The sequence below is a fragment of the Hyperoodon ampullatus genome (assembly GCF_949752795.1).
Source record: "Hyperoodon ampullatus genome assembly, chromosome: 12".
Lineage (NCBI taxonomy): Eukaryota > Metazoa > Chordata > Mammalia > Artiodactyla > Ziphiidae > Hyperoodon > Hyperoodon ampullatus.
In genome coordinates this window covers 64,059,477-64,081,260 of record NC_136925.1, presented here as the reverse complement: position 1 = coordinate 64,081,260, position 21,784 = coordinate 64,059,477, and the positions used below count along the sequence as shown (strand labels likewise).

Below are 21,784 nucleotides of genomic sequence, written 5' to 3'. Positions count from 1 at the left end.
GAAAAAGGTCCCCTCAGTAGATCTTCAGGTTACAGCTGCCACATTCACCTGGGCTATCCTCCTACCCCTGTGTCCCTGAGGGTCACAGGATTCCTTTAGGGAGAGTGTATTGGGGAGGGTGCTTTCAGCTGCAAGTGATAGGAAATCCAACTCCCTAACAGGCTTAAACAAGGAGGCAGGCTGGCTCCAGGCTGAGGTAAGTCCATGCTCGAGGCACAGCCAAGAACCCAGGTTCTTTCCATCTTTCTACTAATCCACCCTTGATTTGTCAGCTTTATCCCCTGGCTGGCTCCCCTCACAGAGACAAAGCAGCTGTAGTTGTTACAAGCATCATTCAAATGTGACAAGTTTCAGAGCAAGAAAGAACTTCACCTTGACAGGACTGAGACAGCATCCCTCTCACACTCCATTCTGATACACGGGATGCAGGGCAAGCCCATGGCCACACCAGAGAGTCCAGCCTGCAATGGCGCAGGCTCCTCTGAAGCACATGGCTGATATTAGAGGCAGTTCCTGATACCCAATCAGGCCTGTTGGGGGTAGGAGGTGGTTAGGCAACCAAAGGTTTCTGTTCCACAGAAAAATGATGGTTCCAGTTCCCTATTTCAGATGGCAGAATTTATTTTAAAGCACATTTACAAGGGCCACAGTGCAGTTTTCCAGACCTTGCCAACTTGGGCTGATTTGTTTATAATTCCCAAGGGCCAATTAGGCCTCTGTATTCTTGGAAATCAGAAACAACACTTAAATCCAGATTCTTATCTGCTCCTTTGTTCCGAGAACTTTGTTTTCCACTCTAAAATCACACTTTGAAACTCAGGACCAGAAAAAATAAAACAAAACAAAAAAACCTTTAATCCTGCTACAAACTGCCAGAACACCGTGAGCCTATTTTATCAGAGGGAAGTTTCTCTTGTGATTTGTTGTATATTCTGCAAAGTACTGTCTTATTTGATATCTTATGTAATCTTCATAAGACCTCAATAAGGAGGACATTGTTTGCAGGGCTATGATAGGGCAATTTCCACGGCTAGTGGTTCTAAAAAGAATCCGGGGGCAGTTCCACAGGACTGTGAGGCAGGAGAACAGACAGCCACCTCCCTCGAAAGCATAACTGCATGCTTGCTGGGCAGGCCTAAAGCTTTGGGGGCCAAGGCAAGGTCCTGAGAAGGTAGGGCTGAGAGCAGCTCCTGTTCTCAGGTACGAGGAAGAGTCAGTGACTCCGAAGAATGAATGATTTGAGATTCTGGCTTCTGAAATGGGGAGAAATGGTTCTCAAAGTATAGCCTAGACACCTGAGATCTTGTCAGAAGGTCCATAAGTTCAAAACTTTTCATTCTCAGTCTCTTAGGAGTATACAGTGGAGTTTATCAAAAAAGAATATTCACAATTATTTGAAAGGTGATTAAAATTACCCTCCTGTTTTAAACCATTTACCTGTTGAAGCTGGATTTGCTTTATCTACTTCAACAAGCAACAGATTGTAACAGACTGAATGGAGACGCAGAGCTGAGGACCCAGCTGTTTTCTATTAAGCCAGATAGTAAAGGTATTGGCAAAATGTAAAATTTGTTTTGAAAGCAGTTACCTTTCAATAAAAAAAAAAAAAGTCTTTACAGGGCTTCCCTGGTGGTACAGTGGTTAAGAATCTGCCTGCCAATGCAGGGGACATGGGTTCGAGCCCTGGTCCGGGAAGATCCCACATGCCACGGAGCAACTAAGCCCGTGCACCACAACTACTGAGCCTGCGCTCAAGAGCCTGCGAGCCACAATTACTGAGCCCATGTGCAGCAACTACCAAAACCCGGGCGCCGAGAGCCCGTGCTCCTCAACTAGAGAAGCCACTGCAATGAGAAGCCCGCACACTACAACAAAGAGTAGCCCCCGCTCACTGCAGCTACAGAAAGCCAGTGCACAGCAATGAAGACCCAATGCAGCCAAAAACAAAATAAATAAAATGAATAAAATGTTTTAAAGTCTTAATATTAATATGTAATGGGCTTATTTTTAATGAATATTTTTAAATTTCTATTTTAATGTCTAATATGGTAAATATAATCCAAAAAATTCTTAAAACGTTCTTTGAGGTCCTCAGTAGTTTTCAAAAGTGTCAAAGGTCTTGAGACCAAAATGTCTGAGAACTGCTGCATTAATGCAACAAATGAATTGAAACCGAGCAGGACCCCGTGGGGCTCCTGGGCATGGAAGCCTTTCTGTCCCCCATTTCTTGTTTGTAGGCAAAAGACTCCAGCTTCCATGTCCTTCCAAGAGTTTCAAAGGGGAGATTCCAACAGTTGCTAATCAGGGAAGGGAGGGGACGCAGAGACAAGGGAGGAGCAGCCAAGAAACAATAGTGCAGCCTTGGGGCAGGGTTCTGGTTCCGCCTCAAGGGATACACATAACAACATCTTTGAATTCTCTACAGAACTAAAACCCTTAACAAATGGAAGGTGTTAGTATTCTTCATTCCAGAGAAGACCACCTGAGGCCAGATTAAAGGAACCAGAGAAGTTTATCAAGAGACCACTTGAGACCAGATTAAAGGAACCACAGAAACTCACTAAGTTTATCAAGAGACCACTTGAGACCAGATTAAAGGAACCAGAGAAGCTCACTAGGAGAGACCACCTGAGGCCAGATTAAAGGAGTGCAGACCCTACACACACCCTAATAGTATCAGCAACCCCGCCCTTGAACCTTTGCTATAAAACTCCTCACCAAATCCAAGTTGGGACATACAGTTTTTGAGGGCCTGAGCCCACTGTGTCCCCCTTTGCCTGGCAAAGCAATAAAGCTATTCTTTTCTACTTCACCCAAAACTCTGTCTCCGAGATTTCGATTCAGCACCAGCACACAGAGGCCGAATTTTCAGCAGAACAGATAAAGAAAATGTGCGATTTTCTGCACCCAGTTCCAACGGGGGAGTCCCCACCACCACCAAGCAACTCTCCAACATCAGTGGGGTGTCCTACAGTTCAACTCAAAACGCTGTCTACCTGGAGACAGCATCAAATTCCACAGTTAAGTCCCACAAGACTCACCCCCCCACCCCTGCTTCAGATGCCAATCACAAGTTTAGGTTGTCACCTGTGCTTCAGACCGACCTGTCGCAGAGTGGACGTTCTCAGCACATCCTCCTTAGGTTGGATTTATTTGCTAGAGCAGCTCAGAGAACTCAGAGAAACATTTTACTTACTAGATTATCGGTTTGTTATATAAGGACATAGCTCAGGAACAGCCAGATGGAAGAGACGCAGAGGGCCAGGTGTGTGGGAAGGAGCTTCCCTGCTCTCTCCAAAGCGCTCCACTCTCTGCAAATCTCCAAGAGGAAGCTCTCTGAATTCTGGAGGCTCCAGGACAGTAGGCACGATTGATTAAATCATTGGCTCGAGGCTCCTGAACTCAACGCCCAGCCCCTCTCCCCTCCGCAGAGGTCCAGGAGTGGGGCTGAAAGCGCCAGCCTTCCAATCCTGTGGTTGGCTCCACCCAACCAGCCCCCACCCTTAGGTGCTTTCCAAAGTCACCTCATTAACCTCGTTAACATAACAAGAAACACCTCTAGTCACTTAAGCAATTCCAAGAGTTTTAGGAGTTCTGGTGCCAGAAATGCGATGAAGACCAAATACCGTTGACCCTTGAACACCTCGGGGGTTAGGGGTGGCGACCACCTGCAGTAGAAAATCCAAGTATAACTTTACAGGCGGCCCTCCTCATCCTTGGTTCTGCATCTGTGGATACAACCAACCTCGGATCATGTGGTACTGTAGTATGCATCAAGTGAAAAAATCTGTGTATAAGAGGACAGGACCCTCACAGTTCAAACGTATGTCGTTCAAGGGCCAACTGTATGTGTATTCAATATTTATTATAAATCACAATATCACAGTGATTTGCACGTGTGTGTATATATATATATACACACACACACACACACATATACATATACACACACAATAGAAAATTACTCAGCTCTAAAAGGAAGGAAATCCTGCCATTTACAATAACATGGATGAGGCTTGAGGGCATTACGCTTAGTGAAATAAGTCAGAAAAAGACAGATACTGTATGATCTTATATGTGGAATGTAAAAAACCAAACACGTAAAAATGGAGTAGACGGATTGGTGGTTGCCACAGACATGGGGTGGGGGGATGGGTGAAAGAGGTCAAAGGGTACAAACTTCCAGTTATAAGATGAATAAATTTGGCCATCTAATGTACAGAATGGTGACTCTAGTTAATAATAATGTTATTGTATACCTGAAAATTGCTAAGAGAGTAAATCTTAAAAGTTCTCACCACACACACAAACTATGTGAGGTAATGGATGCGTTAACTAACCTTATTATGGTGATCATTTCACAATATATACTTAAATCATCACATTTTATACCTTAAATTTACACATTATATGTCAATTACATCTCCATAAAGCTGAAAAAAATGTATATTATATATGCCAGCGACACAGAGGGTCCTGAGACAAACCCTGGGGGCTAGAAGCTGCTTTCTCACTAGGATGCTGAGGAAATATGAAGATGCAGGAGGGAAAACAGGCTCTTCCCCAGCCCAGGAGGCAGCAGGCAGGCATGGCGAGCCCTTGCTAGGGAGAGCTGGTCCGCACCTGTGGCCTGCAATGTGGTCCCTGCAGATCTGTCTCCTTTACATCTACTGCTCGGTCAGTGACCACAGGGGGAAGACAGAGGTACCTACCTTCACCAGTGCCCATCCTTCCGTGTCCATATCGACTCACAGAAGCGACAGGCAAAATGACTAGCTCAGGGTCCCAAATGCCCCTCATGGGAGAACCAGGACTTGCACCCAGGACCGAATGTATTACGATTATGTTTACCTTCCCCTCAACAAGCGGTGGGCTCTCAGAGGAGAGATTTTGTGTTTTGTTTCCCACTGTGTTCCCAGCACACAGAACGTTGCTTGCTTGGCCCTGACTCCAAACCCAGGACACCTGCTCACCCCAGCCACTGCCTCTTCCCCCAGAGCCCAGAGCCCCCTCGCACTGTCCTCCTACTACCGAGCAGGGCTCCAGATGCTGCCGACAGAGATGTGGACATTCAAGACCCAGAGCTGCAAGGCAATCAGCGCGAACAAATATTTATAAAGGCGTTCACTGTACTGAATGCTTGGGCGCGCACACCTTAAACTAACAATCGCTTTCTTTCTTAATCAAATACCCTGCTGACTTTAAACTACGTCTATATTTTTACTATCTCTGAAACACAGGCATGCTCCCCTCCCCCGCTTCAGCAAATATCATGTTACTGGCCTTATCGTCCGCATCCAGCTTTATTTCAGAGACAGAGATGGAGTGAAAATCCTGTAGGGTCGGCAGCCCTCCGCGGCCCAAGCTGGGCGGTCTCTGTGCTCAGGGCCCTCCCTCTTCCCGCGACTCAGCTCCTGCACAGCTGGACCCAGTTTCCCAGCTTCTCTACCAACCTCTCTGAAATAAGCACACAAAACCCCTTTTGTTTTTGAAGGACTTGCCTCCCAGCTGGTAAATACAGAAGAACAAAATGGGGCTTACAAAACAAAGCCAGCAAGGGGGAGAGGAAAAAAAATCTTTGAAATGCAACAGCTCTCTGGATGTCACTAAATTAAAAATGAGCCTAGGTCTGCCCCCATTCAAAATACCACCTGTTCTAGATATGTTCCTTTAGTTTAGGTCTAAAAATGAGTTCTGCCATAAGTCTTCTCTTGGCAATCCTGCAGGTTTCCTCATCTTAACCATCCCTAAAGAAAGCACCTCAGTTGCTACTTAGATTCTTCCCTCCATCACGTAAGCAGAAACCTGGAGAGGTAAGGGTTCATTTTTGAATCACATAATTACCCAGGCTTCCCAGTGTGTATTCACATCAATCCCAGACTAACATCTCTTTCATCTGAAGTCTCCTTTTGCCTTTCAGACAGGAGAAGTCAATTTAGGTCATTTCCTGGCAAAGTCACATCTACACATTAATCTCGAAAGCTCTAATAATTCGTGGCTCGCCCCTCATCTGCATATAGGACACTCCCTCTTTTAAAAGCTCTAGCTCATCGGAGATTGCACTTAAAGTTGTTTTCAATACAAAGTGGTCTCACTGATATTCCAACATTGGTAAGTTGTACTCATGAATGAGCAGTGGCTAACTATAGTCGATTTCCCAAGAGTTCTTTACAATCATGGTGCTTTGCCAAATAATTTGTTGCATGAAGTTTAGTTTTATACATCTCAGCTTTTCACATAAATTACAAATCAGAAAACAAACTTCTGTGTTAAGTCAATAATGGGAGAGGTAATACTCTGTAATGGGATAAGAAGGTGAACTTTGACTCCAAGTCCTGGCTGTCCCAGATGGTTCAAGGAGTCTTTGCATCTCAGGGCTTCTCCCCACCTCACAGGAAAGCAGGCAGGATGGAGACCAGCATGTGTAACACCTAAGAGTCCCTGGCATATAATAAAGGTTGAAAAATGTTGACTTAGTAGAACATCCCAAATTTAGTTGGGAACATGTGAATCCCAGGCAATTAAGCATGCCAAGAAGCATCATATTAACAGTACTGAACTATAAAACAGATAAAGGGAGAGCTCCTGTGTCAAATTAATTGGACTTAGCTTGAAAAATATATATCAGAGCATTATGTAATTACATAATCCTACTGAGTAATAAACAGTTCAACTACACATAAATATGCAGTAAAATACAAACAAATATGAAATAGTTAATAAACAAAGATGTCCAAAGAAACTAAATACGATTCTAGTCTTTGTACCATCCCCAGGAGAAAGGTTCTAGCAGGTGAAAAAGAGAGATTCAAATACCTCACTGAGCCATTTACATCACTGAATCGATAAGCTCAGGTCCCTACCCATCTCTTGGAATCCATTGTTATAACCCGTCAATGTAAACAATTTCTCAGAGTCATACTTTGAAATTAAAGCAGGAAATCTGGACCTAAATTGCCTGTAAGACACCGTTTAATTATAAAAAGCATGCACAGACTAACCCACACAGCAAAAACCCTACCTTCATTCCACTCAAAAGGAATGAAAACCCAAGAAAGAAAACTCATGATTGGACTGTTAGACTTTCAAAATTGAGTATGTTTCCTTCTAACATTTCCCTTTAGAACTAAGTGCCAAAAAATAAAGGACATCAACTACTTGTTACAAAGGAAGGATGAGTGGTCATGGCTGGTTTTGAACATTAATATGTTGCTCACATCCCAAAATATCACTCAAGCCCAATAACCTCTACATCCCAGCTTGGGTAGGTTATGTACGTCTCTAACTGATTGCATCATTTAAAGTGCTTTTAGGTCCTGGGCTATTAACAAGGAGAAGCTTTATAATTGAGAGTTAGTTGTAAGTCTTCCTTATCAAAGGGGTTAGAACACAAAAACCATTAGAATTGGCTTTACAGACTGGCAGATACACAGAAGCAGCTGTTTGTAAGTTAGGAAACAGTATATAGTATTGTTCCTTATACTATGTTAAAAGGTGACAGGAATACTCTGTTTCCACAGCAATAGGGGGAGGAAAAAGAGAAACTAGATCTTCGGGGCACCTTGATCTCTAACGTGGATTTCAGCAGCCCCACTGCTAAAGGGTGGGCTTACAGGCTATTCCACATGCCACTTTCTCCCTGCAGACTGGTTTTTGTGGCTAACATAGAAATGTCACTCTGCTCACCTGTTTAGGGGAAGCCAGATCTCAGGGAGCTGGAACAGTTCAGGTCGACTTCGTGGCAGGCCCTTGGTCACTTAAATGATTCCCACTGACCCCCGGCAAGATTGACAGCTCCCATTTTTCCTTTCATGGCTCCGTGGGATAAAGACTTCTCTAAGACTGAGCCAGGCTTAGACTAACCAAAGTGTCTAAAGCCATCTATATGTATATATTTTTCTGGTGCAGAACCAGAAAAAGATTAAGAGAGCCAAAACTTACTTACATTTGCACGCCTCTGCAAACAGAAGTCAGCCGTGGTATGGAGGAAAGCCGGAAACCGCCGAGAGGAGACCTCAAGGTGAGTTTAAATCCAAGAGAAACACAGATGTTTGCAATTTACCTGGAATAACATGGACGCCTCATCAGAAGCACCTGTCCTGCATTTATGCTAACATCCTCCCTTCAGTTAGCATAAGCTGAAGGACCTGGGAATTCTACACTGGCACCCTTTGCCTCCTCCTCTTGACAGCAGGAGGTAGCAAGGGGAGCCCAACACCTCTCCATGACATAAGAAAAGTGGAAACAACAAATGATGACATCCAAACTGCCTGCCAAAACCCGCTGCTCCATTTTAAATCACACACAGTCCTTCCCAGTTGATGTGGAGACACTTATTTCTTCAATTAAAAAACAAACAAAAGGACTTCCCTGGTGGGGCAGTCACTTGCCAATACAGGGGACACGGGTTCGAGCCCTGGTCCGGGAAGATCCCACATGCTGCGGAGCAACTAAGCCCGTGCGCCACAACTAAGTGAGCCTGTACTCTAGAGCCCGTGAGCCACAACTACTGAGCCCATGAGTCACAACTACTGAGGCTGCGAGTTACAACTACTGAGCCCACATGCCAAAACTACTGAAGCCCGTGTGCCTAGAGCCCGTGCTCCGCAACGAGAAGCCACCACAATGAGAAGCCTGCCCACTGCAAGGAAGAGTAGCCCCAGCTCACTGCAACTAGAGAAAGTCCACGTGCAGCAACAAAGAGCTAACGCAGCTGAAAGTAAAAAATAAATTAAAAAAAAATTTGCACAACCTGTAGAAGTTGCCCCAGGGTTCAAAGCACAGAACTAAAGCACTAAAATAGATAAAAGCAGCAGAAAAGCAATTAAAACCATACAAAGAATAGGAAGCTATTATGGATGGTTCTCTCCAAGTATAAATGCTACTGAATGTGTTCTCACCCTATATGAAAGCTCAGCAGGTCCCCAGACCAAAATAAGGAGGAACATGTCAACATCTGGGCTGAAAGAAGTGTCTGGACCAGGAAGGCAAAATGAAGCTGGGTAGAGGCTCAGCCAGGGTGGGGATGGGAAGGGGTGGGGGACATATAAGGGCAAATGGGAAGGAGGCTGTTAGAGTCTTTCTGGGAACTGCAACTGGCAGAAGAAAAGTAATTAGGCTGAGGTTGACTCTGAAGAATCATGGAGAAGGCAAGCAAAATGGCAGCTGAGCCATGGCTGGAGTAATATGTGGTATTATTCCCAAAGGGCACTGAGAAATGCCAACAAGAGATTTGCTGCCAATGGCAAAATGGCAGCTGAGCCATGACTGGAATAATGTCTGGGATTGTTCCCAAAGGGCACTGAGAAATGCCAACAAGAGGTTTGCTGCCAATGGCTGTCTTTTAACAAAATTGCTCAAGGATTCCCTTGATGGTTTTATCTCATCTGGACCAGTCCTGTTGTAAGTCACTTGGGCTTAGAGAAAGGGAAAATCCTGGATTGGAGAGGGATGGAGGTGGAGATTCTTGTGTTCTTTAGAACAGAAATACTCCAAGTCAAATTCATGCTGGGGGCGGTGTACGGCAGACTGTGTGCTTCTTCCAGGTGGGCCAAGGACTCTTCATGGGAACCCAATGAGAGCTGAACCTCTTGTATATTCAATGTCCTTTGATACAGAATAGTAATCAGGGTCTTGATAACTATCACCAACCCTCAACCTCAATCTAATAATACACATTAGACTAGTCAGGGCTTCGGTTGAGTAGAGAGTAAGGGGTTTAAGACTATGTTAGCTGAGGTCAATGGATTGGGTGCTGGGTTTCCGGTCTACTCTTTGGGACCTACCATTTCGGCCAGTGAGACATTAGAGGTTCTGTGGCCAAAGCCGAGATTCCCATTCTGGCACAGATTCTCCCAAACAGTATGTTTTCCAAGAATCTAGGTGATGAGGACACAGGTTCCCTGAGATGCACAATGCAGAGTCCGGAGAGGCACTGAACTAGGGGGTGAAAAAATGAATAATTTATATATATGAACTCCTTGAGGATAGGGTCTCAGAACAGACTCCCTAAACAACTGCCAACCTGATTGATAAATGCCATGACAGAATCATGTGAAGAGTACAGTGAGCGTATGAAGGAGAGAAGGATCACTTTCACCAACCGTAGCTCAGTCTTCAAGGATAAGTAGGAAGAGGAAGTGAGAAAGATTGCATGCTATGAGACACACAGTGGACAATTTTGATGAAGAGAGCAGCTCAGAAAACATCCCCCTATTATTTTAGTGTCTCATATAAAGGGGAGTATTGGATTGCTAACTATAGACCTCCAGACCTGCTGTCTTGGTCTTGGCATGCAAAAGGAAGAGGACTTGTAACAAGTATGCTCTACTTCAACGTATGAGATGGTCCCCAAAGAAGGAGGGGCAGAGACTGGGAAATGCCCTCTGTAAAACCCTAGTACATGTGCAAGAGGGTATCCTGGAGTGGGGGCCTTACTAAACGTGTCCTTGGTCATGGGAAAGAGCTTGTTTCTCTGATGATGCATGCCACTGAGGTGCGATTCAAAGCAGGACAGGACCACAGTCTGTAGAACCTGGAGGAGGCAGAATAGAGCTTGACTTGAATGTGGCTGGCCTCAGCAGCTGTGAGAACTTTCTGACAGAATGGGGAGTGCGGGGCCAGAACTAGGGTAAGGGAGTTGGTCTTGGGTACAAAATTTAAGGGAGCACTAAAAACTCAGCCCTCAAGATAAATAACATTTTAAGGTCACATTTGAAAAACAAAATTAATGCAAAAATTCTATGATGAGCAAAACATAAAAATTTTGAGACAGGATCTGGCATGTACTTGTACAACTCAGCCTCACTCACCTCACCATGGTCCCAGTCCTGGGAAAGTGAGCCTCTTGGAAATCTGGCAGGGAAGATGGAGTAATACATACAAAAGCAGGCAGCTCAGCCATGATGTCCAAAGTGGTAGAGGCCGAACGTCTGTGGGCCTTGGCACGAGCTGAAAAGCACCCTCCTTGCACATCTACATAGAGCCATGTGAGGGTATCCAGACCCAATGCTCCAGGATTTTGAGTTTCTTTTTTTTTTTTTAACATCTTTATTGGAGTGTAATTGGTTTACAATGATGTGTTAGTTTCTGCTGTATAACAAAGTGAATCAGCTATACATATATATATATCCTCATATCTCTTCCATCTTGCCTCTCCCTCCCACCCTCCCTATCCCACCCCTCTAGGTGGACACAAAGCACCGAGCTGAGCTCCCTGTGCTATGTGGCTGCTTCCCTCTAGCTATCTATTTTACATTTGGTAGTGTATATATGTCCATGCCACTCTCTCACTTCGTCCCAGCTTACCCTTCCCCCTCCCCATGTCCTCAAGTCCATTCTCTATGTCTGAGTCTTTATTCCTGTCCTGCCCCTAGGTTCTTCAGAACCATTTTTTTTTTTTTTTTTTTTTTTTTTTAGATTCCACATATATGTGTTAGCATACGGTATTTATTTTCCTCTTTCTCACTTACTTCACTCTGTATGACAGTCTCCAGGCAGGATTTCAAGTTTCAAATCCACTAGAGAAGACAGCAGGCAGGGCGTTCTGGCCCAGATGCCAGCAGAGAAGCTGACCACTTCCAGTCAAGACTCACAAGCAGAAGAACACTGCAGGAGTCCATTAGGAAGGGAAGAACATTCCCTGGGAATGCGCCAGCAGGTCAAGAATGACCTAAAAGAGCCAATGACTGCAAACAACAATGGTACTGAACGGTCCACAGAAATGGCATAAGCCCTTTTCCTACTAACATATACGGTTAGATAAAAATATAAGCTTTTCAACACTTCAGAGAGAAACATGATCAGACAGATGTAGGTATCATCATAATCAAGCCATCACAAAGACAGTGGGGCACAGAGGGGGAAGACCAATGCATCAACTTGCATGAAGCTAAACATTACAGAAGTTATGGTACCTCCAGGTGGGCTTAAGCCTGGTGATGGCCTCACAAAACAGACATCAGCCCTAAATAACCATAACAAAAACCAGAGCAGCCCTGAAAATTCCATAAATGATCAGGTTACTTTGGTTATATTACTTGATTCCCAAAACCACAGGGAAAAAGGAAGAGGTGTAGGGGGTGAGAGGAAGTAGAAAAATGGGAAGAGAAAACATTTAATATTGTTAACTACTAATAGTTCTTGATCAGCAGCTTCCAGGACTTATTTCTTACTTGGCTGAAAGACCAGCAGCCAACAACAACAGAGTCAGTAACTATTAGCAATACCTTGACTTGGGCAGAGACATTTTACCAGGTGTGTCACTGTGAGTGATCAACCTAAGCTACCTTTTGCTAGTCACACAAGAAGGCCAAGGAGATGGTAACCCCAACCTGAGTGACAGCCTGAGCTCTGGAAGGCCTCTTTCTTGAGTGTGGGCACACCACGATGGCCCACCAACTCACAGGTTTTATTCAACCCCGTGAAGTAGTGTAAGATCTGAAGTATAAGAAGAGGGGAGAGAGGAGGAAAGACAGTGAGGGTCCAGTCTCCACATGGAGGAAGATAAGGATGCTTAAATCTCACCCCCAAGATCAAAAGCAAGACTATGGGCAGGAAGGTGGCAATGTTTTCATATAACTATCTACTAACAAACTTGGGAAATATTCCACAGGGCGGGTTCCCTAGCCCTTCCTCCGTCCCTGACATTGAATCTCACTGGGCACTCTGCATGAATCCCCATCCTGGTTGCTAAGGCTGCTCACCGTACCACCAACGAGAGTGGGCATTTGCTCAGTGAAAGAACCTGGGGCAGAAATAAGCAATGCCTCTGACCACTCCTTCATTCCAGCTAAAACTTTTTTCTGTGGGTTTCTCCCCTTCAGTGCCTTATGCATGACCAACTCCAGTCACCAGAGTCACTAAAAGCATTCATGTGACATCTAGACTTTTGTTTTCACAAGAAGTCCTCAGAGCAATCAATGGCAAAAAATAAAATAAAAGATAATACAACCACAGTTCTTTCGAGGTTTCAATTTTCTTCTGGTTTGAGCTATCACTACTAACGTACACAATTGATCAGAACAGTATTAGTAATTATCTATCAGAATGTTAACATATTTAACTTGAAAAGCAGTCAATTAATGGCAAAAGAAAAAATAAGAAAATCAGCACAGCAAAAGTATTTGATGCACAGCAAAGGAAACCATAAACAAAACGAAAAGAAAAGCCAGAATGGGAGAAAATATTTGCAAACAAAGCAACCGACAAGGTTCTAAAATATGCAAACAGCTCATGCAGCTCAATATCAAAAAAAAAAAGACAACCCAATCAAAAAATGGGTAGATGATCTAAACAGACATTTCTCCAAAGAAGACACACAGATGGCCAAAGACACATGAAAAGATGCTCAACATCACTAATTATTAGAAAAAGGCAAATCAAAACTATAATGAGGTATCATCACCTCACACCGGTCAGAATGGCCATCATCAAAAAATTTACAAATAGTAAACTCTGCAGAGGGTGCGGAGAAAGGAAACCCTCCTACACTGTTGGTGGGAATGTAAATTGGTACAGCCACTATGGAGAACAGTATGGAGGTTCCTTAAAAAACTAAAAATAGAGCTACCATATGATCCTGTAATCCCATTCCTGGGCATATACCTGGAGAAAAACATAATTCAAAAATATATTATACTTGCACCCCAATGTTCATTGCAGCACTATTTACAATAGCCAGGACATGGAAGCAACCTAAATGTCCATCAACAGATGAATGGATAAAGAAGATGTGGTACATATATACTATGGAATATTATTCAGCCATAAAAAAGAACAAAATGATGCCATTTGCAGTGACATGGATGGACCTAGAGACTGTCATATTGAATGAAGTTAAGTCAGACAGAGAAAGACAAATATCATATGATATTGCTTATGGAGTCTAAAAAAAGGGTATAAATGAACTTATTTACAAATCAGAAACAGAGTCACAGATATAGAGAACAAACTTATGGTTACTAAGGGGGAAGGGGGAAGAGAAGGATAAATTGGGAGATTGGGATTGACATATACACGCTACTATATATAAAATAGAAAACTAATAAGAACCAACTGTATAGCACAGGGAACTCTACTCAATACTCTGTAATGACCTAAATGGGAAAAGAATCTAAAAAAGAGTGGATATATGTATATGTATAACTGATTCACTTTGCTGTACAGCAGAAACTAACACATCATTGTGAATCAAATATACTCCAATAAAAATCAATAAAAAAATTTTTTAACATCTTTATTGGAGTATAATTGCTTTACAATGGTGTGTTAGTTTCTGCTTTATAACAAAGTGAATCAGCTATACATATACATATATCCTCATATCTCTTCCCTCTTGTGTCTCCCTCCCTCCCACTAAAAAAATTTTTTTTTAATTTTTAAAAAGTATTTGAGATTTGATTTAGTCCTCATAGCTCTTTCCAAAACCTGAAACAACAAAAAAATCTGCAAATAATCACTTCTACGTGATTATGTAACAGAAATGGAAACATTCTGAATACGAAATCAGAATGCCAAGAAATAGTTTATGAACCTGGCTTCTTTCTCGTATACTAAATATCATTGAAGAAAAAACTCATTAAAATAGAAATATAACTGAAGAAAAAAATTTAACATATCCAAGTTCTTTCTTATAAGCATATATTTACAGTACCTAAATTTAAAATTTTTTTTTAGATTTATTGTGCTCAAACAATAGAAAGATGCCATGTTAAACATAATACTGGACAGAGTAAGTGCCCTGTGGGTTTAAAAATGCCTAGAAGAGGGCTTCCCTGGTGGCACAGTGGTTGAGAGTCCGCCTGCCGATGCAGGGGACACGGATTCGTGCCCCGGTCTGGGAAAATCCCACATGCCGCAGAGCGGCTGGGCCCGTGAGCCATGGTCGCTGAGCCTGCGCGTCTGGAGCCTGTGCTCCGCAACGGGAGCGGCCACAGCAGTGAGAGGCCCGTGTACCGCAAAAAAAAAGCCTGGAAGATGAATCAAAGGATTAAAGGAAAACTGATTCAAAACAGAGGGGGAAAGTCCACTATGGTGTATGTTCTCATTATATCACTTCCCTGATATCAAATGAAATAGACAATCAGACTTGATTCAATAGCTCGTTTTTGTTCTAATTATGGCTTATTCCTATACCCTAAAAAAGGCTTTGAAGGGCTCCCAACTATTACAAATCACAGTCAGACTGAAACCTTCTGATATGCATAAAATTCTACAATAAATTTATACTTGGTGCCTCTTAACAGTGTTTTCCAGATACATTTGTCTTCATTCTCCTCCCTCAGAATATAAAACTGAGTGCAAGGCTTAAATCTGCTATGTCTCATCCATACATTCAGTTCTCTGTACAAGAATGCCTGACGGACTTTGTCGCACATCTGGAATACAATGACACACATTCCTCCATATACAGAATGACATCACCAGCTTTTTATCATTCGGACAAATACTCTGAATCATATTTCTAATAATGGTGAAGATATGTAAACACACACACACACACACACACACACACATATATATATTCATATTCATCTACGGTTCCTCATCCAGCAACTTTCCCACCAATTTTGTCATTACCTCCTATGGTTGAACAAGATGGCCAGCTGGCTCTGGGGTAAAGCTCAAGACCATGGACAAAAGTAACGCTCAGTGGCTAAATAGGATCAAACACAGCCCATTAACACTGTACTTTCTCCAACTCATTTGGTCACACACACACCTAGAGTTGGAAAATGCCAGTTGTCTTTTGATGAACATTCCCAGGCACTGTACCAGGAGCCTCTACTGGTACCATCATCACCTTCCTGCCCCTAACACTGAAGGCAAACCTTATCAGAGACCCAAAACCATAGAAAGTCTCACTGTAGCTTCAACAACCCTTTGGATAGAGAAACAACCTTTAGAGCAGTGTCATCAAATGTTTTCACTCATACAGACACTAAGAAAATTTTAAAATTCCATTTTTCACACATTTTAAGTTGACATTTAAATTTCTCAACCATAATTTTAATTAACTGCAAAGTCTGTAATTCTGGCATATTGGAATTAGTAAAATTTTAATTAAAACATATCACTCATTTCAAGGTATCTAATGAAATCCAAATACCACACCAATTTGAAAACCACCTTCATCCATCAAAAAATACGTGAACAAACTCTTCTTTTAGAGTAAAAAAGGCTGTATTGTTCTTTTGTCTCCTGGAACTTGTATTTCCACTTTATCCCCACCCCCAACCAGAGAATTTTCTCTTGATATAACATGCTTTAACACTTGATTTTATTAATCTCCCTATTATATTTCTCGGTAACAAAAATGTGTATAAAGTGATTTTTAAAAATTTCCTGTGGGGCTTCCCTGGTGGCGCAGTGGTTGAGAGTCCACCTGCCAATTCAGGGGACGCGTGTTTGTGCCCCGGTCCGGGAGGATCCCACATGCCGCAGAGCGGCTGGGCCCATGAGCCATGGCCACTGAGCCTGCGCATCCGGAGCCTGTGCTCCACAAAGGGAGAGGCCACAGCAGTGAGAGGCCAGCGTACCGCAAAAAAAAAAAAAAAATTTCCTGTGGCTATAAGGCTTAAAAGTATTCCATTTTCTTCTGATGCAAATGACTGGTCCAAACAACATTAATAATTATAAGAATGTTAATACAGTTAACATGGAAATTACAATTTTATTGGAAATGTATTTCTAAAGAAATGGACAGGGCTTGTTTATTTTTCTCAACTAGTTCATATATCTATAGATGAATATTCTCTATTGCTAAAATAAGGTGGGGTTTAACATCAATTCCATACCTTTTTTTCCCATGTTTAAAGACGTAGCAATAAGAAACCTTTTTTATATAAGAAAGGAATGAAGGAGATTTATCATCAAAAAATCTTTTTGTCTATTATCTCATAACTAGATTAGGTCCTCCTTCAATTTTGTTGAAAGCCAAGAAGTGAAAACTAACCTGCAAAAAGATGTGTGCCCTGATCATTGTACATCCCCTTTATCAACAAACACAGACACTAATATTTTCATAGTCCTTTGTTGGTAGGAAGAAGGTTTTGCACCCCAGGAAAACACACCACAGTCAGATGCGGGATGGGATGGGTAACAGCTGTCCTTTGTCAGGAGAAGGTTAAGAAGTGAAATGGAAAAGGAGACGTGGCAAAATCAGTTCTGAAGCAAATAATTTTAAGACAGGGTACCTACAGAAATTGGGAAATCATCTCCTTTAAACCATCCATGCCTTCGTATCAGTTGGAGTGTTTTCACATGGATACCCCAGCTGGAATATACCTCCTCCGGGCAAGAATGTTGCTGCCAGACATTCTACCCATTTAGAAGCTTTATACCCACAAAAGTACACTTGGTTTGATTAACATATGAATTACCTTACAATATATCAGCCTGTAGCAGACACTACAGGAGAAGTAATACATTTTTTAAAAAGACAGAAACATAACTCTTGTTCAATCTACTTGAAAAGAGAGAACATACCTAATAAATCAGGGTCCTGACAATATAGAAACTATATGCAACAAAAGATTGTTTTTAATAATCGCAAAGAAAAATCTGGAAACGATCCAAATGTCTAACAATAAGAAAACTGTGAAATAATTTGTTGCAGCAGCCATACAATGGACATATATGCAATATTTTAATTTGAAGAACATATATTGACATTAGAAAATGTTCTTCATATGGTGCTGACCAAAAAAACAAGCAGGAAACAAACTTGTAAATAAAACTTCATATTAATGTGTATGTGTGCTGGGGGGAAAGTCTATTAAGAAAATCTATTAAGCCGTGTTCAGTGGTTATCCTTAGGTGGTGTAATTATGGGTAACTTTCTTATTTGCTCTTTCCCAAGTTCCACAAAAAGCATGTATTTCTCTCATGATCGTGGAGCGGGGTGGGGAGTGGGAAGTTGAGGAATTGGGGAAATAGATGCACTGTCTCAGGGCTGCTGCTGATGCCTATAGAGTTTGTGAGATGGTGTCCAACCAAGGGGCCAGTGAGAGCTTAAATCCAACCCACATGGTGCAGGGCTGCTCTCCCACTAAGGGGGCGCCATTTCCGAACTCACAGTGGAAGATTCTGTCCACTGTCCACATCCTCACTTAGATTTTGGTCATTTCTCTCCTTGACCAATTTTATCCTTTCATCCCTGACTTCCACAGCTGGTTCCTTTGGATTACTGACTTCACTCACTCCAAGACAGGTAGAAATCAGTGCAATCAGCTTCCCATCATGCTAACCTCATGAAATATCCCAGTTCGGTGATGCAAAAAAAGTCACCAGTCAGCAAGTAAAATGCTATAAACCAGTGAGGTTTTCTGGCCCTTCAGGAAAGCATAGCAGGCAATTTTTACTTCCACTATATTACACAACTCCAGTCTCCTTACCTCAGCAAGTGTGGAGGGATCTTGACAATGGTATCCACACTATCCAGGGTTTCTGCAAAGGGAAAATTACAAAGTTAAAAATAAATATGTAAAGACTGAGAATTTAAATGTATACAAATTTCACTGTTAGTTTCTTTTTTCCCCCTGGAAATTCCTATAATTATAAATAGTCAATTCTCAAATATCTGCATGCAAATCATCCATACTTAAAAATCCTTTTCCTTTGCTCGCCCACAAGACTTCCTCTCAGAGCTTAAAGATTAGGACGCATTTCGCTTAGAGACAGAATAAATAGTTAAATTCCTAACCTGAAACAGAGTGCCAATTTAATCTAGTTACAACTCTTGCAATAACAATAGAGAAAGAAAAGCTATTTCCTTGAAAATACCATTTTAATACCCTTAAATAATAACTTATACTTGTGAGAGACTTTCAAGTTCACAAAGCACTTTATGCAACAGCTCATCTCACACACATTTATGACATGGCAGATGAAACTTTTTAAAAATCATACTATAGTTAGGGATACTGACTGGGAGGCTCACCCCCAAGTCTCATAACTCTGACGTGGGTGTTCAGTACTTTACCATCGTTGTGGTAAAATTCACCCTCTTGCTGCCTCCAGTTGTTGAGATAATGAAACATTCACTATTCTCTTCAAAAATAATAACTGTTCTATTTCAATAGCTCCAACAATCCTGCACCCAATTCCAATATGTGCGTGTGTCTGTGTGTGTGTGTCTGTGTCTGTGTGTGTGCGCGCGCGCATCAGGGTTGGTGGGGGGGATGGTTTTCCCACACCAACAAGCAATTCCCTGACAGCAGCTGGGTGTCCTCCAATTTAACTCAACTCTGACACGAACTGGAGAGAGCATCAGATCCCACAGATTTGGGCTCAATCCTACAAGCCTGTAACACCCCCCGCACCCCATCTTCAGATGCCAATCTCAAGTCCGGTTGTCACCTGGGCTTCTGACACACTGGCTAGAAATTAAAGTTTCCAACAACCCCCTCCTTGGGTTTAATTAATTTGCTAGAATGGCTCACAGACCTCAGAGGAACTTTCACCTAGTAGATTACTGGTATGTTACAGAAGGATATAACTCAGGAACAGCCAGATGCTAGAGATGCATGAGGCAAGGTGTGGAGAAAGGGCAGAGAGAGTCCTTGCTCTCTGGGTGTACCACTCTCGCCAAATGTCCCTGTGTTCATCGGCCCGGGAAGTGCTCCAAACCCCATCCTTTGGGGGTTTTACAGAGGCTTCATTACATAGGCATGATTGATTGGCCACTGGTGTTTGAACTCAATCTTCAGCTCCTCTCCCCTCTGTGGAGGTCAGGGGGGCCCTCTGTGGAGGTCAGGGGGTGGGACTGAAAAGGATGGCTTTCCTGGCAGCCAGCCCCCATCCGTATGTGTGGTCCAACAATCACTTCATTAACCTAACAAATGACTCTATAGCTCCCTTCATTTGGGAAATTCCAAGGGTTTTAGGAGCTCTGAGCCAGAAACAGGGACCAAGACCAAATATATATATTTCTTATTATAAATCACAACATCACACACTCCAACCCATCTCCAGTTTTTCTGTTCAAACTCTTGCCTTCTCTCTTCACTGTTTAGAGTCAACAAGCCCTGTCGACCTGAACTATTTTTATTGGGGAAGGAGAAACATCTCTCCCCACCCTGCCAACAGATCAGAGGGGAACAGTGGACACCAAATGTATCCCTGAGACTCAGGACTAAGAACAGGCCAAAACATGATGATAGTGTCTGGGCCCGCTGTGGTCCATGGGGCAAAACAGTGGGTGTAAGCCAGACAGTTAGCAAAATAGAAAGATGGATCAGCAGGGTCGGTGATGCTGTGGTCACAAGGCCCAGGGAGGAATTAGAAGGACTGAAGTCAGTTCTTAAGATGAGACAGGATAATGAGAAAACAAAACCCTGAGATGCAGATGCAGGGAGTGTCTGCATCTCATGGGTGAGTCCAGGCCAGCAGTCAACAGGGCAGAGCCAGTGCCCAGGACAACTTGACGCTGTTTCCCAAGAAGAGGGTCTGACGCTGAACAACCAAATCGCTGTGGTTTTCCTCATCACACAGAAGGGTTTATATTCAACTCAGGATGTGCAACAGTGCCCAACTCTGCAAGTGCTAACAGAGAGCTAGAGGAAAGGGAAAAGAGAAAGGCAGTCACAGAGCAGCCATAATGAGCCCATCCTGTTCCAGAAGGGACGCCGGGTAGGAAGCTGCATCGGGGGTGGCATGTCAGAGCACAGGTGAAGCCCAGGGATGTAAATGTGGGCATCGCATTCTCAGAAACTGAAGCTGTGGCTCTGAAAGTGTTCAACTCCAGTCGGGCTGCGAGTGAGAGACGAGAGCTCGTGGCTCATTCTTGGGACACGCAAACTTTTAGGCTGGGGAGCTGCAAAGGGGACAGGGCAGCTCAAGAGGTCAGATCGAAACAGACGGGGTGCAGGCATGAGGCCAAGGTCAAGTGGGGGCCCAGTGTGGCTGAGAGGCCTGGTAAGAGGGATGTGAGAATGGTCTGCTAGACGGAGGTCTGGGTACCTTATTCTTCAGTCGGTGGAAGAACAGAGGAGAAAGTCAGATCGCAGTGAGTTGAAAAGTAAGCAGGAAGTGAGGATGTGGACACAATCACTACATTCACTTTTTTTATTATTAATTTTTATTGGCGTAGAGTTGCTTTACAATGTTGTGTTAGTTTCTACTGTACAGCAAAATGAATCAGCTATACATGTACATATGTCCCCTCTTTTTTGGATTTCCTTCCCATTTAGGTCACCACAGTGCATTAAGTAGATTTCCCTGTGCCATACAGTATGTTTAGTTACATTCACTTTTTAAGAAGGTTAGCTGTGAAGGTAACAGATGCTGTGGCTGGAAGGAAAAGCGGGTGGAGAGAGAGACGGAAGGATGGTGGTTAGATAGACCATCCTTCTTCTCTTACTTGGTATTCAGGCTACTAATTTTCTTTCTCTTCTCCATTTTTCAAATCCATTCTACAGGAGCTCCCTGATATACGCAAACACCTAAAGTTTCTAAAAGGGACATGGTCCAGTTCTAATGTTCTGCCTTTCTATTTCATCCTGCCATTCCCAGCTCCCAAACCTCCAGGATTGCCAGTGCTTGAGGGAGAATGCTATTCTTTCAGGCTCTCCACACGCTGACTCAGTCCCTTGTTCTTTTCTATTCCTTAGTCAGACCATTTCCTCACTGACAAAAGTATCTAACCTAGATAGCTTAAAATAGAGAAAAAGTACATACATGTTCCTTGCCCGTTATTATGCAGCCATTAAGAAAACTGATTTTCAGAGACATATTAATAATAAAGTAGAAGAAAAGCTGAAGTTAAAAAACAAGTAACAATCTG

General features: G+C 42.9%; 1 protein-coding gene across 1 annotated transcript in view; it reads right to left on the bottom strand.

Annotated features, from left to right (window-relative positions):
- Nucleotides 1-21,784, bottom strand: part of ARFGEF3 (ARFGEF family member 3) — a gene marked incomplete at its 3' end in the record, with an annotated part of 182,707 nt that overhangs the window by 157,231 nt on the left and 3,692 nt on the right. Inside the window, exon 2 of the mRNA XM_079716480.1 lies at nt 18,396-18,447. Within this exon, the coding sequence (XP_079572606.1) occupies nt 18,396-18,447 (52 nt within the window). The remainder of the gene's footprint in view (nt 1-18,395; nt 18,448-21,784) is intronic.